This window comes from Bactrocera neohumeralis, chromosome 6 (genome assembly GCF_024586455.1).
Source record: "Bactrocera neohumeralis isolate Rockhampton chromosome 6, APGP_CSIRO_Bneo_wtdbg2-racon-allhic-juicebox.fasta_v2, whole genome shotgun sequence".
In the NCBI taxonomy this organism is placed as follows: domain Eukaryota; kingdom Metazoa; phylum Arthropoda; class Insecta; order Diptera; family Tephritidae; genus Bactrocera; species Bactrocera neohumeralis.
This window is the reverse complement of record NC_065923.1, coordinates 80,857,226-80,875,127: the sequence shown is the minus strand read 5'-3', so window position 1 is coordinate 80,875,127 and position 17,902 is coordinate 80,857,226. Positions and strand designations below refer to the sequence as shown.

Here is a 17,902-nt window from a genome sequence, read left to right as displayed (position 1 = left end):
ATTTGGGGGTGTTAAAGAAAAACGTTTTTACTGCATATATGAATTTTTAAAGATTTCTTTCGACAAGTCCTAATTGGAAAATGAACAAAAATATTTATAACCGCAACTTATAAAGCCGCAGACACAGTCGGATTTAAATAACCTTACACACAGCTTCGTTGAAACAGTTATGTAACTAACAAAACTAATTTTCTATCAACATTCTGCCGCTACAACAACAGCATTCAAACAACATTCACCTCGTTAAAAAGGCAAATTGGGGAGTAACGCCAGAAAAAAGTCGTCACATTTTTTTGGACAATAGTAAAAGGAAATTTGGAGGGGAGTCATCATTGGCTTCTCAAAAGAATAGAGAAAAAACTTTGAACGTTATGGTTGATGCCGCGTTGCTCTTTTCTCAAGACAATATTTGAATAATTAAGGGGCGCGTGTATGATACAAAGCAAAGTGCGATCGTTTAGAACATTGCACTGCGCTTTCTTCTGTGCGCCTAGTCAACCACAACAACAATAGATGATGCTACTTGCTATATATGTAGTTCCTTAGTGAAACTTAGTAATAAATATTTTGCCTAAGTTCAAATCCTACCACAAATATATCTTTACTCCTTTTTGATTAAATTTATTTTGATTTAATTTTCATTTATCACTCATTATATAAATTTCTTTTAATTACTTTTATTTCTGGTGTAATTTTATTTCCGTAGTAGGAATTTTTTCGATTCTCGTTTTTACTAATTTACATTTTAGAACAGCTAACATTTGCACTTTCTCTATTCATCAACATTTTCTGCATTAACATTTTGATTTTACATTATCTGGAACTATTTTGTGACATCTACCGGATATCTTTAAAAGAACTTTGTTAGCACAATGTGGCAGCACTAATAAACAGCTGAGACAGGTTGAAAATAAATATATGTACATATTCGTCTCTGCTCAGACTAGTTTATTTTGACAACTTTATGTGGATTATAAACAAAATTAAATACGAAAATGGATAAATTAACAATGATTAGTGCTACTTTGTTTCTTGCCGCCGACGTTTTTGCAATAGTCAGTTTGGCGATGCCTGACTGGATTGTAACCGAAGAAGCAGGTAGATGGATGTGAAATAAAAAATGAGAAAATATTATATGACACTTGCACTTTAGGTGATATACGTCTAGGATTAATGTGGACTTGTATGACGCTATATAACCGATCACAAGTATGTTATACACCTGAACTACAGCCAGAGTGGTTAGTGGCGCTAGTCTGCATATTCATAGGATGTATTTGCATTACCACTACTGTAATACTTTTGGCATCCAGTAGTTGGGATCGGAATGTTATACCATATGCCCGTTGGGTTGGTTTTACTGCTATGGTTTTATTCTGCTTAGCTGCGGTAGTTCTTCCATTAGGTTTCCATGTGGAAGAGATCGGTGGTCAAGCTTACCAACTTCCTAATACTTACAAAATTGGAATTTCATATATTTTGTTTGTATTAGCTCTATGGATAACAGTGGTATCGGAGTTGTTTGCAGGAAAAGTATGTTTGCCGCATTTTTAATAAATGTAGTTAAAAATTTGATGGGAAGGAGAAAATTGTTCTGATTCTCTATTCACCCTTAATTCAACTAGTACTCGGTCGTGATATTTTATGTTTAAGAAGGCAGTTCATCGTGTATATATTTTTTTAAGTATTATTCCTTACTTTATTTCATGTATAATACGCCGTTTGTAAACTCAATTTAATCTGAAGTTGTTGGCTAACGCTGCATACAAATTTTCTATTACCGACGATATACATTTAATAATTGTCTATTATTATTTTACTAAAATTAAAAAATAAATAGGGAGACTGTAGTAAAAACAAATAATTTTGAGCAAATGTTTTCACATATCAATGATTCCTCTTATAAGTACTTTTGAAGAATGTTTGATTCTATTATTATTATTTTTGAATAAGTTAGTACTAGTAAAGGAATATTGGTATTGATTAGGTATGTATGAAGTATAATTATATATTTGCGGAAAATGCTTAGAGCTACATATATTTCTATATATTAATCGTCTCTCTTTTAAGCTTTTAAACTATTATTGTGCAATGAAATAAAACACAAAATTTTCACTTTTCCATATATTTCATTAAAATTAATGATTTTTATTTTACTTTCCAGTGGAATATAAGAAAATAATATACATATTTTTAAAACTCAGACTTATGGTGATGTTTAAATAATGTAGGGGCAAATATTTTGTAATATTTAGTATTTTTCCACAATTAACTTTGTAATTAATTAAATATATAGTTTTAAACAAAATAATATTATTTACCTCTCTCTTGAATATCAACTATAATGTCAAACGACGAAAATGTTCAAGTTGCTTTTTTCTACTTTTATAAAAACATATTTTTAATAAAAATCGAACTACGTAAAGTGAAGCAATTTTTATTGTTTTTCAGTTCTTCAAGCATATGTAAAAATATTTTAAATATGAGTGACTTTACCGTTATAGGCGAAACATTTTCTGCCACACAATAATATTTTTACATTTTTTGGACGGTGGTCCAGGTGAGAATGTAAACCAAAACTAGTATTCTTCCAAAGTTGTCTCTCACACAAGGGTTTATTTATATTTAAAAAATTTTGGACATTATAGTTAGATGCAAGAGAGTTCTCTTTTCTATCTTGTTTAATATACCTTATCCTAAACATATTGGGTGTGTATGAAAAATTAGAGTATTTCATAAATACGAGTATAACAATCTATTTTTACTGTTCTTATTTCTGTTAGCATAAATATTTATACATTTTTGACCTAGTTAACTTTATTGTAAATCTTTTAAGTTTGTTTTAGTAGTTAGTATTTTCACTTTTTTATAAAATGCTCCATGCATTTTTAACGGGTTCGCTGCTTATTTTATTGGTTTGTTTCTTCTCCTCTGTCCTCGTTTTTTATACTTTTTACAACTTTCCATCGAATTGTGTCTTAACAAAATAAGTGACTAGATTGCCTTTTCCTTTAACATAAGTAAGACCCCGGCATTCGCATTCATAACCAGCAGCCATAAGAACTTTTGCTGTATTTTCTGTCGTCTGTTCAATAAAACCAAACAAATGAATAAAGAAGAAAAGTATATAAAGCTAGAATATATGTAATATTAGGTAAATGCGTTGAAATTTCTATTTATTCTATATGACGAAGTGGAGTAGAAGTTATTAGTTTCGTGATTGCCCTTTATTTATATAATAAAATATGCCACATATTACCTGAAGTCTTCCCATTACGCCACAGGAATCCATACGGGAGGCCACATTCACAGTATTGCTCCAGATGTCATATTGGGGCTTTTGCGCGCCGATAACACCCGCAATCACAGGTCCATGGTTCAGACCAATGCGTAGTCGGAATCTTTGAAATGATTCACGGTTAATTGAATCCAATATTGACATTAAAGCGATGGCAAATTCCACAAGAATGGTTACATTGTGCTCTTCAGTGTGCTTCTCATCCTGGTAAATAAAAATAAATAAATATTCATATAAATATAGCACTGCATTAACAAAAAAACAGAAAAACTTATATAACGTACAACATAATAACAATATGACAGATAGCAATAATATAACAGTTCAGCCTTAAAATCGATAAAAAAAATAGTTTTCTACAACATTAACAATACTTACAATAAAAATAAATTGTTTTCCCAAATTTCTGAATAACTCTAAAATTGTATTGTAATTTATTTTTTTGTAAAATGCCCTTGGGACTAACAAGCTATCGATTTTTTTAATTATGTAAATTTTGTATTGTGCTACTAAAAGTTATCTACAATTATAGAACATTATTTATACAATAAGAATTTGCGGCAAGAAACTTACGGCTAAATTCCGTTTCCGCTGCATAAAAGATATAGGAAGAACAGAAATGTAATGGTTGATAAATCTGAACATGTAATCCGTTTATGTAACGCGACATAACTTAAAGTGTGAATGTAATTATTTCAAAACCAGGCTTGTTTCTTACCATAGCACCATCTTCCTTTCCTGGTCGTAGTCCAGATGCACACATGTATGTGCTTGCAATAGTCTTGATTTTTTCGATTCCACTAAATTTTGGTTTCAGAAGCAACTGAAAATAATAGAGGAGTAAAGTTGTGTCCCTTCCCAAAGTCAGCATACCCTTACTATTTTGAATATATGTATGTTTATAAAAAATCTCATCAACATGTACCTTATCAAAGTCACATATAATTTCGTTTAGTAGACGCAAACATTCAAGGCCTTGCTTATTAACATCAGTTTCGTCATAAAATTCTTTATAATTTGGTATAGAAGCAAACATCACAGCTACACAAGAATAGCTCTCGTGATATAACTCAGTGGACCGCTCCTGATGAAGGAAGTGTGTGGCTACGTGAGCGGGTAAAATATTTTCTAAAAGAATCTAAAACGCATTCGAAAATAGATCGCATTTTTTTTAACCTATAAAAATAGCTCACTTACTTTATTAATTCCTCGCATTGTTTCCACTTCTTCTTGCTCCACTTTTAATTTTGCTTTCCACAGAAAATCTGTGCGAGCCACATATTCACCTTGTCGATCGAGAGTATGCAGCACCGCAATCACCAATAACAATAAAAGGAACCCCTTCAGGTCTATAGGTAAACTAAAGCAAATACACATTTGTATTATAAATGCTTAATTTATTATGGAAGTTTAAGATATTTACACAAAAGTCTGTCTACTTACGCGTTCAGTTGATGGCGATTATATATTGCATATAGGTCACTAAAGCTCAGCATGACTATCTGACAGATGAGTGCTGCAACCATGGCAATTAGTTTAAGAATAAAGCCGGAACGCAAAAAAGCAGATATCGCCGCTAGGCTGATAGCGGAGCAGAACAAATAAATTGGTGCATTTTCTATTTGATTTAAATTATACGCATTCTCTTGTAGATTAGTATACATAACACCTGACACAGATGTATCATTGGGTGTCAACATGGATGAGGTGTTAACATTACTTTCAACATTTATCGACTCAAGATTCTCGTTATTTACAAAGTTTATCTACCAATTAAAATTTAAAGTTATTATTGTAATTTTCTGGTCATTAAAACATTCATGTGTAAGTAAATATTATATACTTAATTTAAATGGGCATTACTTACCACATTGAACACTGCAGTCGCTGATATTAATATATTTACTATAATGAAAATAGCAAGACGAATATATCGACTACTTGCTACCACTTGACCTGGCCCATTGCGATCTGTTGTTGATGCATTGATTTCGGGAACTTGAATATTGCTTAGGTATAGGAAAAGAGCGAGTGATATAAAACTAGCAGTCAGAGAACCAATCAAAGCAATATTTCTGAAAAATAAAGTACATGCATTATTTTTAATTTTTCATTAAATATGCAATAACACTAACTTCTCAAACACGATTAGTTGAATTAATGCAATCGAGAGGTAAAGGACAAATGCGCAAATTAAATCGAAACGAAAATGTGTATCTGGTTGCGCACGATACATTGCTTCACGCGGAGAGTTGCGATACCATAATGTGAACGGTTTTAATTCCGTAGGGGGTCCGAACAAATTGAAATTCAAGCATTTACGTTCGGGTGGCAGTAGATTGGATTCAATCATAGCAATGCTCTGTAAATAAAAACCTTTAAAAGCGCCCCTTAAATCACGGCAATCACACTTACCGCAAGTCCTATGTTTTTAACCAGTTTTGATTCCGCAATGTTGGCAAACGGTTTATCTGCACCCCAACATTCCACATATTTAGTCATTTTGGACGATGGGCGATTGCGATTAACAAGGCCTGAAATTAGGAAAAGTTGCCTTGTATGTAATAAGTAAAATTAGGAAAAATTATTAAAAAATTCGCTGCAATCAAATCATTCATAAAAAAAATTAAGTGATTTCAAAATATTTTACACTTTTTTTCAAAATCTCTTTTGACCCTACCAAACAAAAACGTATCCGTAAAACAAAAATTTATTGGTAATTGGACATTATTTTTAAATTTTAAGAAAACGTTTACTAAGGGGTCTTATATACTAAATTTTATTTTATACACATGGATTTCATTACTGCACATTTTTTCAAAGTTTACCGCTGTGACTCCGAAAACTTTCACCGCTGTGTATAGACATTTTGCGACCATCTATAAAAGCGCCGGAGGAGCGCCTTCTGTCCGCAAAAGAGATAAGACCTGCAAATGATACAATGCATTAAAAATCGGCTCTTGACGAATTATTCCAATTATTTTAAAAAGTGCTTGGGTAATTTTCAATATTTGTAATAAACGATATTTGGTTCTTAAGTTTTTTGTTAGTCCGTACCTTGTACAGAAAGTTTTCGTCGTATCCTTTCTGGTCCATCAGTAATCAGTAAACTGTTAGTTGTTGTTGATGAAGGTGCTGTTGAGTTTGTTAAAGCGATGTAATTTGTGTTGACAGATATATTGCCGCCAGCTTCCAATTTGTTACTATTGTTTGTACTCGCACTAATCACATCGTGTAATGACAAAGATGACTCAGACCCTACCGTTTGACATTCGTTTAATGCTTTCATATTTGTAGATCCAAATTTATTCCCTTCTTCCTTGTTAGATGATTGTATCATTGCATCCTCTTCATCTTCCTCTGATAGTTCTTTGATAGACATCGATTTGGTCATAATTGGATCTTGACTGTTTGTAGACGAAGGAGACAGTTTTCCCCGCTCTATTGGAAAAATTCCGCCAATACTGCTAATGCCTCCGGTAGAAATCGTATCTTCTTGGTTAGGAGTTTTTTGCTCACAAGACAATGCTATGTTGACATTTGAGATACTAGAGGAGGAAGGGTTCGGTAAAAGACGTTCCGTAACATCACATTCAGTGGGCTGAGTCTCTGAAGAAGTCGTGATTTCGATCACTTGTGGTACGCTATGGGGATAAATAATTTTCTGTAATAAAAATAATAATAACAAATTTATGAATAAATAGCGTTTAACGTTAAAGTTATGAAATATTCGAATAGGTCATATATGGGAAACGTATAAAGTGGAAATAACTAGTTTTATTAACATAATTCAGTGCCAAACACAAATGTGATCTGTTCCATACCTTTGGGGGCACAATGAGGTATGTTTCGATTTTGTGATCTGCCAAATAACTATCCCGACTGACACCATTTCCCTCTTCAACTTCGAATTTGTCACCGAGGAATTCAAGAGTTTGTTTGGTGATGTGAACTCGGCTGCAAAGAAGAATGTAACGAAAAAGGTCACTATGGGTTGCTCATACGCAGGGTTGATCGTTACATTAGTTTAATATGACTTAGATATGTATGTATGTCTTTTTAAATACACATGTATGTATACATATATATCAATATACATACCCCGCTACTCCGCCACTTTCCATATGGTTTGCCAGTGTAACATCATCACTCCAAACATCAAATTGCCACTTGCGTAAACCAAGTACACCACAAAGTACATTGCCAGTATGAATGCCTATACGCATGTCAACATAAATTCCGGTTGCTTCACGTACATGTCTGGTGATATTAATTGATAATATAAATAATTAAAGGCTTTCCTAACCTCAAACTGTAAACAATACTGCTCATACACTCAAGTTCGAAAATCTTCATAGTTGAAGTTTCTCTTATACGAAAAAATTGCGGTTTACATATGTACATAATGTTTTTCTCAGGACCCTCATGAATGACACTACAACTGAGAACTCATAAGTTAGCAAAACTGTTAAATTTTTTTTAAAAATTTGTTGTTTACAAAGAAAAAGGAACTTTTGACTCTGTTTTGACCACAATTTACGTTTCTTCTATTTTATTAAATAAATCTTTGAATTCAGGAGTAACGCATTCGAGAAATGAATACCACAAATACGTGAAGGTCACGTACAAAAAAGGGATATATACGTATCCATGTTCACATATACGCATACATTTGATTAGCCTATCTACGCAAGTGTATACCCTAACCGAAAAACGCCTTTGCAAACAGTTTAACATCCGATAAGTACAAGTAACATGTATTTTTCAAATATATACATATGTACATATGTCCATGGCTAAATGAGAAGCAGGATTAAAGTACAAATGCGCTGAGTAAACTTGTTAAAAATAAAAGTAAGGATTAATATGTGCGAGTATTTTAACAGATAGCATACATCTTCCATCTTAGCTATTGTTTCACAACTATATAGTACATATGGTAAATGTGCTAGCGATTTTGTTATATCTCGACTGAATACTTCTATGTATAATTGGATCTATTGTTAGTGCAGTCGTAAACCTCTTGAGAAAAAAATTGTAATCAATCGGATTTTAAGTTGTTACAGAAAATGGTTGCTGTTCTGTTGAGTAACAGTTTTGCTGTCAAATTAACTTTCCTCTGTTTAAATTTCGTTGATCAAAATTACTTTTGATTTAAAAGTAATAGCATTTACGTTGATATTCAAAATTAAAAGACATAAGGGTTGTTAATATTGTTATTTCTCTCGGCGCACGCATGGCACCACTCACTCACCTTATGGCATCGATCATTTGTAAACCCATGTTTACACAATTGGCAGCGTGTTGCGGCCTTGAAATGGGCAGTCCAGATACACAGTAGTAACAGTCGCCGAGAATTTTAATACGTAAACACTGGTTCTCCTACGAATGAGCAAGGTAGCGATGGAAACTTAATTGTGTATGTTTGTAATAAATAAATTTAGCGAATCAAAATTAACAAAACACCGTTATTTAAAAAAAAGGTTGAAATGTTTTTTTAATAACTCTTTAAATTATTCATTAAATGTATATATTTAACATTCCAAAATTTTGAACTCATGGTACTAATTGGTTAATTAAGATAAGTAGATATGTATAAGATAAAACTGTTTGTGTACCAAATTTTATGCGTAAATATATTATATATTAAGTATATGTATAGTATATATATATGTGAGTAATGTTTTTACTAACCCCTGCAATTTGGTCGAAGCGTCCAAAAAGGTCATTCAGTGTTTTCACTAAATCACTGGCAGAAAGTTGCTCTGACAATGGAGTGAAGTTTACAATATCTGCATACAAAATTGATACATTGTTGTGACGCTGCACATGCAATTCATGAAAACGTGTAGCAGATGTGGTAGATTGCCCTCCCGCGCGTTGACAAGCATCCGCCATTTTCAGCATGATACTACGCTTCACCTGTTGATTCGATATTTCAGATAAAACTTTTTCAATGAAGTATTTAGGCATTTAAAAAGACATCGCTAGGACAGTTTAGTTACCATATTGCAAAATATTGAAATTTTCATTGCTTTCAAAATATCACTTTCCTAATTTATGTTATAATAAATACTAAATTTATGTATATACAATACATATGTATATACACAATATGTCAAATTATAAGTATTGCATAGTTTATGCATATGAGATAACGTCTGTATTTTTCTACACTTACTTCGGCCGCTATGTAGGCGGGTATGACGCTAAGCAATAGTTGCTCTTGTTGCTCTCGTTCGCACTCCAGCTTCACGCGTTGTTCTATACCCGTGCGTGTGCCATCCACAGTTCGATTGTGTGCCGCATCTGACATTATGCGATAATAGAGGCCGGAAATGGATGCCGAAGCTAATATGATAACTTCACCAAATAACTGCGATGAAATTTATTATATTATAGTTGTTAACTACAAATGTCATCCATAGTAGGTTTGATTACAGGTTTATAAATGAACTATCTAATGAAAATATAATAAGTTTTGCACTTTGCTTTGAAGAAACTTAATTTTTTACTAAAATAAATTAGCTAAAAATTAGGGAAAATAGTATTACTTACGAAAGGCAAGCTGTAGGCATAATCCTTGCTGGTCACAATGCGATATATGACATGGATTGCCGACATGAAAAGCGCCAACACCATTGAAACTGGCCAGGAGATTGGCAGCATTGTATGTATACCCTGTAGATTTAAGTAAATATGTAAATAATAAAATATAAACCATATACAACCATATGAGGACGTTCATTTGTTCGAAACAATTTAATAAATTCGAAGTCCTATTAAATTTTAAATGATTATAAATATATACAATATACCAATTTATTATTTCAAAGAAATAACTGGTCTTATAAAACTGTATATGGTTAAATTACTAGAAAAACGGCGAATAATGGTATTGGCGCCAATTTTTCTCCCGTAATAGCTGCTATTGTCCCTAGCGAAAAAGTCGTTACAATAGCAAATGCCAATGCCGCCGCCGGTGAGCTAAGCACCGCTGGAAATTGAAGAGCTGTCAATATACCCGCGGATATTGTGGCCGCCAGAGAAAGTAAACACGTTTGTGTTAAGTCCTGGAAAATCAACGGTAAATCGGTATAACGTATTTGGTTTCATTTCCCTTTACTTTTTAATTTGTATGAAGGATACTTACTTGCTCATATATAACACCAACAATTATTGAAACTATACATGCGACCAGCGATATCAGTAGACCCGATGTAAAGAGAGACTTGCGCAGTCGTTGACGATATCGTGTATACAAATCGTCCAAATGAATATTTTCGGCTAATAAAAAGGCGGAAAATGTGTTATTGGATAGTTTAAATAAAAACAATTTTGTATTATTGTATTATATACTAGAGGCGTTGCTGTTGTCCATAAGTTGTGATTATTGTTCACTTAAAACTTTAAGATATTTCATTACATAAGATTTTAATGCATTGTCGATGCTGGTAAAGTGTTGCGCGGAAGAAGAATTATTTCGTTATAAAAGGGTTTTCTTATAATCCTAATATTTTAGTTAAAAAACTTTAAGCTTTTGCCTTATGTAAATAATGTATTCAAATGCATTTAATGCCTAATTTCACGGCGATCTAGAACACATTTTTATTTTTCTAAATTTCTGGGTGAATCCAAGCTTCTAAACTACTGTTCGTGGAGAAAATATAAAAATGCAGAAATTTGCAGAATCGCAAGGGGCATATTTTCATTAAAAAAATAAATTTGGATTCACCCAGAAATTTAGAAAAATAAAAATGTGTTCCAAATTGCCGATTTTTGAGGAGAAAATCGTCAAAATGATTCTTTCTCCTAAGTAAGGGTGTTGAAATGGGGTGTACGAGGATTTCCGAGTATCTCTCTATTTATTCCGAGTCCAAAACTTTTAAATTCGAACATTTTGACCATAAACGATTAGTTTTTGATGATAATATCCAACTTTTTGTTTGATAATAATAACTTTATCTTACTTAGCCCTTTCTTACTTGTTTTTACTTATTTTCATCTCATGTCAACATAAATATATGTCTTGGAATATGAAAAAGGAAAAGGATGTAAGTTATTTGGAAAAAATATGTACATATATTATATTTATTTATTTATCATATACATATGTACATATTGATAATTTGAGCTTATGTTAGCAAATATATTTAAAATAATTATCTTCAAAGTTTTACTTGTAATATTAGGTGCTTAATATTTTGTTTTATATTGAATATTTGGAATAACCGGCAATTTTGCCAAAAGTGATTTTACATAATTTTTCCTTTTTTCTGACGCTCTTTGTTTTGTTTACTACTATTCATATATACATATACATACATATATTAATCTTTTTGGTATAGTTTTTACACAAAAAGCGTGTAGGATATACAGGGCCTGTGTCTACAACATATATCTTTAAACGAAAAAAATATATCAGTATTGATTAATATTTTTGACCGCCTCTGCTTGCTACAACAATCGATTGTATTCCCAATGCTTAAGAAGCTCGTAAGGTGTGAGAAGCATGCAAGTTGTTGTCCTGAGAGACATTCCAAAGCCTAACATCGATACAAAAATATAAAACAATTATCAATGAAATATATAGTATGTATACTACATATCATACAACTTAAATTAACATAACAGGTAAAACATGATGATTTATTCCATTTATGTGAGTTCCGCCATTAAAATGGAAATTCGTTACTGCGTATACGCAACCGCGGTTTGTATTGTACTCAGATAATATAATACATATATAAAGAGTAAGAGCAAAAACCAAATCAAGCGCAAAGTACTCATTAATTTTTATTTCATAGCGAAATTTTTGAAATAACGGCAGAAGTTTAGAGAAACGGTGCGACCACAAAATGCGATACCAGTCTGCGCGGAAAAATTTGATATTGACTATAGAATTAAATGGCACAGCGTTACCTAACTTTAGTTGAAACCCACGTCAACAAAATAAAGAAATTGGTGCTTGTGAATCGACGATTAGCAGTCAGAGATCTTACTGGAATCGTTGGAGTATCGGAAGAATGAGTGAAAACCATTTTGAAAGATTATTTGGGCCTAAAAAATGTGAAAGCACGATTGGTTCCAAAAATCACTCAATTTTACCGAAAAACACACAGCACAAGTGTATACGGGCCAAAGGAGGATTACTTCAAAGTGGGCGTCAGAGATTTTGAAGAATAAAATAAAAATTTTAAAATTACGAATAAAGTCTTACTCTTTTTTGTACAATACTACCCACACGCCTTTAATTTTAAACAATTCCTACCGAATACAGCTCATCCAACCCACGCACAAATATTATACATATGGACATCTATATATATAATATATCATAGTAAATTTGAAATTCAATCACAATGTACGGTGAAGGTAAATGAAGAAACAACAATATTAACGTGAATGGCGACGTAAAGTGACAACAATTTTCTCGCATGCGGTGTATTCAATTTATATTGGATGAAAGGTGACGTGATGAGCTCAACGGCATATTGTAATTACGTTGCCTTTTCCTTAGTAAAGGTTAGGGGTTGGGGATTAATAATCCCCAATAAAAAATAAGTAATCACTACATACTTCGAAATCAATAATTGAATTATTAATGCCAGGGTGTATACTCGTACTTATACATATATCGAAATTTCGAGCAGATGTAAAAGTTGGCAAAGACAAAACTTTATTTTCTCGTCCACATCATATAAGCAAAATATTACTTAATCCTAGCCTAAGGTAGAGAGATACCACAAAACGTAATAAAACTTTATCCTTTTCCTTGTATACATTTCATATTTTCTTAATTATAGCTGCCTTGTCAATCGCAAGACTTAAATTGGCTCTTGTTAGTCACAACCAGTGCTGTTAATAGATAAGAGCTCCAAAGGCCAAATTAAAAAGTTAATTGAATTATGTTTGTAAGTGCTTAGGGGAACTGAAAAATATTCGTATGTGGATATGTTGGTGAAGGGTTGATGTACTTTTTTAATTTTCAATTTAAAACGATCTTCCAGTTAAGAAACTTTTAGATATATTTAATATATAAAATGTAATGGTTAATAAACATTCACATCCATAACATATTCATTCATATAGTGTTGCCTTCTATTCCATTTGATTTAAATTAGCTTGCAGTAAATAGAATTAATAGGACTCCAACTCGGTTATAGAGATAATCTTATTCCTTTTAATCTAGATGAAGTTCTACGGGGCATGATAATACGGACAAAAATATGAGTATAGGAATAAAATATGCCGAATGATGACTCAAAATAATTTCTGTCTAGATTAATATTGGATATGGGGGAATGTGTTGGAAATACACATAGAAGCTTTTAAGATCTATGAAGAGTGTTTGCAGAGCGTATAGTACAATTACGTATGTACAAAACACAGTTATATTCATACATATATGAATATTTTATAACATAAAATTGTATGTATTTCCATTGATATTATTCACACATAAGAAAAATTAATTAACACAGCTAGTATATCATATACATATATTTTTCTACCGTGGCAACAAGTGGTATTGAGTACAACAGTTTCGTTCGGCTTTTTGTTGTTTGCAAAACCCTTCGTACATATGTACAAAAACTAGTAAAAATTTAGATATTTCAACTAGACTTCTTTCACAAACTTTTCTGATTGAGTTTTTGATATAATAAAATAAATAAAATTATTCCTTTCTAATTTTAAATAACTATACTAATTACTAATGTGATTGACAAATTAATATGTATGAAAAACGACCTACAATACCTGTGCTATACAGCTAAATATGTCTAGAATATACATATGTACATGGCTTAAGTTTTGACCTTTGCTGACAATTGATGGACCAATATAATTTTTACTCACCCGTAGTACCATCTTCACTATCTGGCATTAGTCGGGCTTTGTTTGGAGCACGTGACGACGACAGAGACGGTGTGTTGGAAATACTGACACATTTAGCACCGCCTTTGATGCCGTTTTCATTTTTAAGAGTATCCGCTTCGACTGTATCCATTTTGTGACGTATTGAGACTCATTAAAGGCGTCGTAATTTGTAAAATATTTTTTTATAAATATGTTAAATGCCCAATCTAAAAAAAATACAATAAAATAGTTCTTATAGAATTTTTAAGAAATTTTCATAGAAAACATAAACATCTTCAGGTTATACGCATCTGTATGTACATATAGTATGTGTACTTATATACTTTGAATCTTTGAATTCAGTTAAAGATGCCACGAAAAGCTTAAGTTTTGTTATTGACTCTAATCTGATTTGCATATTAACCTTAGCACAAAAGTTTGACATTTCGACATATTTAAATGCTTATGAATAACATTAAAAAACGTTTGCAAATGTAACACAATATAAAGTACATGTATAGGGTGTTAAAAATAAGGAAAATAGATTTTATAAGGAAACAGATTTTGTCAATTTCTACTATGCATATACAAAAAATGTATGTTTAAAGTTGAGATTTTCACAATTGATTGTCACATTCATTTATTTTTTTAACCACATTTTGTTGTTAAAGATTCTTCTTCAATCACTAAAATTCAACAAGAACTTGTACTATTTCAAAATGGTAGGCACTGTTATTCCCATGTACTCAACCAAATCGAAAGTACTTTGAGCTGTGATTGATTGCGTATACGCAGGGTATGACAATATCAATGAATATTGAATAAATATTAGTTTTTATATGTATATAGATAAGAGTGAAAAAAGTGTTAGAGCACTTATTGCTCAATTAATTTCGCAAATTAATTTGTCCAGATCCAAAATCAAGAAAGTTAATCCAGGCTTTTAATCACAAGTACAATTCCTAATAACAAGCATTTCATACAAATTAAAATATAATATATAGTAGATGAGTGTATAGTATTCACATTCATTAATACAAATATTTTCTATAGTTCACAGAAACATTAAATACATCTAGTGATAAGCAGCTGTCTTAAATGTACAGAGTGTCTCATATAGCAAACTAGACTCAGTAGTCGATAATCAGTAGAGGGTTGTTACACTTATGAGTTGGTTTACGGTTGCTCAGCGGATGCTAGTGTTCATACATAATAGGGGCATTATACACTTTAGAATAATTTTTTCAAATTCCTTGCATTTTAGTCATTATTCGTAATTTAAACGTATCTATGCATCCGTTTTTTCTTCTCTTTGTGTCTTTGCCACCAATAAAGACCACTGATATTAATGTTTTGAGTAAAAGAGATCGCATCAAGTGGATTTCGAAGTGAAAGCAGTTTGAGTGAGTTTTGAGTGAAAATGATCTTTAAACATCAAGAGAGAAAACGCCAAGTTCAAGCGAGAAAATACGAATGCAATAGAATAAACAGATTAAGTGATAAAATGTATATATGCTATATACAAGTCCATGTACATACCTGTATATGTACAAATAAAAGTGTACAATAAACGTCTTACGAATATTCATAAATTTATAGGAATGTGCAAATTTTGGATGCTTGGTTGAAATGCCGAAATTTATTATAAGAAAAACAATTTGTGTTGTTTATAACTATGCTTTGTAGCCACTTGCAATTGCTCAGTATTTACATTGTACTAGTTTTATTATTAATCCTTCCATGCAGGATTACTTTCTTGAGTGAGTTTTTCTTTTAATATTTTCAAACAGTTTAGTAAAAAAAACAAAATTTACTAATTAATTTTAGTTAAGTAAATCCAAGTGTCGCAGTCTTTGCAGGTGATATTTTTGTTAACAGATATCGTTAAAATATATTTTTTTATTTACGAGTATAATGCAAATGGTTAATGTAAACAACAGAAAATTGTAAACGTTGGAAAAAGGAGCTAAAAACTGAGCATATATAATATGTACGATTAAATTCTATAGTATGTTTGTTATATTTAGGAAATCTTTTTGAGCGGTCGTAGTAAAATATGATATTTGAAACTGATTTTATATCTAAAAGCAAACTTAGTGTTGTTAAGGTATTTTCTTATTTCTGCCAAAAAAAAATCCTGGAACTATAATTATTTGTGCGTAAGCGCGAGTATTTGAAAAGAAGGTGAAACCAGTAAAGGTTGTAGTCATAACCGTCACGTCAAACTAAAAATAAGTACTTCTATGCTAGGCAAATGATGTTTTAGATATTAAAATTGGGTGTGCCATTGTCACATTTTTATTAGGATTATATATAACAAACATCATGCACGCACACATAAGTAGAAACACCCACAAGTACATATACTTATGTACGTATCTAACACAGAAATGTCGACGAATTTTATTGCCTCAAAACAGCACAAAATTTTGCTGCATTAATAAATGATTAAAAAAAGAGATATATATAAGCGACAGTCTAAAAATACAGCACATCTATTGAGAATAGTCTTCCATTAACAACACGGCATATAAACTGCTTTGGTGAGTGTAACACATGCACACGTACTCTTGCCTCGAATAAATACTTATGAACACTTAAGTATAGCATTTGTTAATCTTGAAAAATTAACTCTGTCATTTCAATTTTATTAAAAAAGCATACATTCCATTTCATTGCTGTTGTTATTTGACTAAACGTTCATTAAACATAAACCATTTTGTTAAGTTATAAACATTATGCTTCGTACATTGTTTTCTGTAAACTTTCGACTTTTGTCTAAGGCATATTATTCCACATCCGTAAATTTAGCAGGTTTGTTTACAGTCGGTTATTATTAGGTGTTGTTATTAGTTATAATTTAAACGAATCCATTAGCAAATGTACGCGCATACATCGCCATCAACAGTATTGTTGTAGTTATTATCCGTGCCCGTGTCGGCAGTAACGCCTACGTCACCATCGCTGTAGCTAAACTTTTGAATACAAATAACACGCAACTAAAGTTAAACTCTAATTGGTTTGTCACACTTTCGAACTATATTCGCTGACCCGTTGTTGGATGAGTACGGAGATATGAGCGCGTCTGTTTTCTAGTTTTTTTCACATATTCATATATACATAAATGCATGTATCGCAACAAAAGGTTCGTCTATCCTATTTATTTCGTCGATTATAAAATTTTCTTCCACATCATTTACATCAGGTACATTTATTTTACATTTTTAAAGCGAATGGTCATGGTCATATGGAATATGTACATATAAAACTGACTCACCTAAAATATTTATTCACCAAATAGAATTTAAAGTTATGGCAAAGCATTATAAGCACGCGCGCTGCCAATATTCGTAAGATTTAGCAACCTACAAGTTCACATTCACGTAGAGTGGCGTCGTTGCGTAAAAATGCATTGAATATACTACCCGCCAATTCGTTTTTATTTAGCTATCACAACTCAACCGAAAATTTTCCGACTGGTTTTTCGCGGGCAGTCAACGACCGCGAGCAAATAACACCAGTAGCATGGATCTGCACCAGAGGACGTCACCGGCCAAACTGTTTTGTACTCACTACGCGCCGGTTTAGCTTTTCCCACCCAGCACAACAAGTCTATAGAATCTCAGAGTAATACTGCACATGTGTGTGTATAATATGTAGCTGCACGCACACATTTACAAAGAAATCATGCGCGCGCGTTCCACAGTCGTCACCCCGAAAACCGTTGCTACTGGCGACTAATAT

General features: G+C 32.0%; 2 protein-coding genes across 3 annotated transcripts; one reads left to right on the top strand and one right to left on the bottom strand.

Annotated features, from left to right (window-relative positions):
* The first annotated feature begins 749 nt into the window (after window positions 1-749).
* On the top strand, window positions 750-2,978 carry LOC126763113 (uncharacterized protein C16orf52 homolog A). The gene is made up of 2 exons (XM_050480342.1): window positions 750-1,098; window positions 1,154-2,978. The coding sequence occupies exons 1-2, from the start codon at window positions 996-998 to the stop codon at window positions 1,552-1,554; spliced, it is 504 nt and encodes a 167-aa protein (XP_050336299.1). The 5' UTR covers window positions 750-995; the 3' UTR covers window positions 1,555-2,978.
* LOC126763109 (adenylate cyclase type 2) lies at window positions 2,584-17,718 on the bottom strand. 2 transcript variants are annotated; one of them, XM_050480329.1, is made up of 22 exons: window positions 17,436-17,718; window positions 14,159-14,385; window positions 10,452-10,585; window positions 10,174-10,371; window positions 9,857-9,979; window positions 9,480-9,674; window positions 8,993-9,220; window positions 8,553-8,680; window positions 7,400-7,558; window positions 7,123-7,255; window positions 6,356-6,962; window positions 6,127-6,225; window positions 5,714-5,832; window positions 5,434-5,660; window positions 5,166-5,373; window positions 4,742-5,064; window positions 4,496-4,658; window positions 4,224-4,436; window positions 4,017-4,121; window positions 3,872-3,889; window positions 3,260-3,502; window positions 2,584-3,085 (listed from the first exon to the last, which is right to left on the bottom strand). In XM_050480329.1, exons 2-22 carry the CDS (start codon window positions 14,307-14,309, stop codon window positions 2,954-2,956), a joined length of 3,906 nt encoding a protein of 1,301 aa, XP_050336286.1. In that variant the 5' UTR covers window positions 14,310-14,385; window positions 17,436-17,718; the 3' UTR covers window positions 2,584-2,953. The 2 variants fall into 2 exon arrangements, with proteins under 2 accessions (XP_050336286.1, XP_050336287.1); XM_050480330.1 differs by lacking the exon at window positions 3,872-3,889.
* Window positions 17,719-17,902: the final 184 nt, after the last annotated feature.

Excerpts from the sequence above, each read along its gene's own strand:
- LOC126763113 (XM_050480342.1), top strand. The coding sequence starts at position 996 with ATGGATAAATTAACAATGATTAGTGCTACTTTGTTTCTTGCCGCCGAC. Across the intron at positions 1,099-1,153 it reads GATTGTAACCGAAGAAGCAG|GTGATATACGTCTAGGATTA; the intron begins GTAGATGGATGT and ends CTTGCACTTTAG.
- LOC126763109 (XM_050480329.1), bottom strand. The coding sequence starts at position 14,309 with ATGGATACAGTCGAAGCGGATACTCTTAAAAATGAAAACGGCATCAAA. Across the intron at positions 6,226-6,355 it reads ACGAAAACTTTCTGTACAAG|GTCTTATCTCTTTTGCGGAC; the intron begins GTACGGACTAAC and ends TATCATTTGCAG. Across the intron at positions 5,065-5,165 it reads CGACTGCAGTGTTCAATGTG|ATAAACTTTGTAAATAACGA; the intron begins GTAAGTAATGCC and ends TTTAATTGGTAG.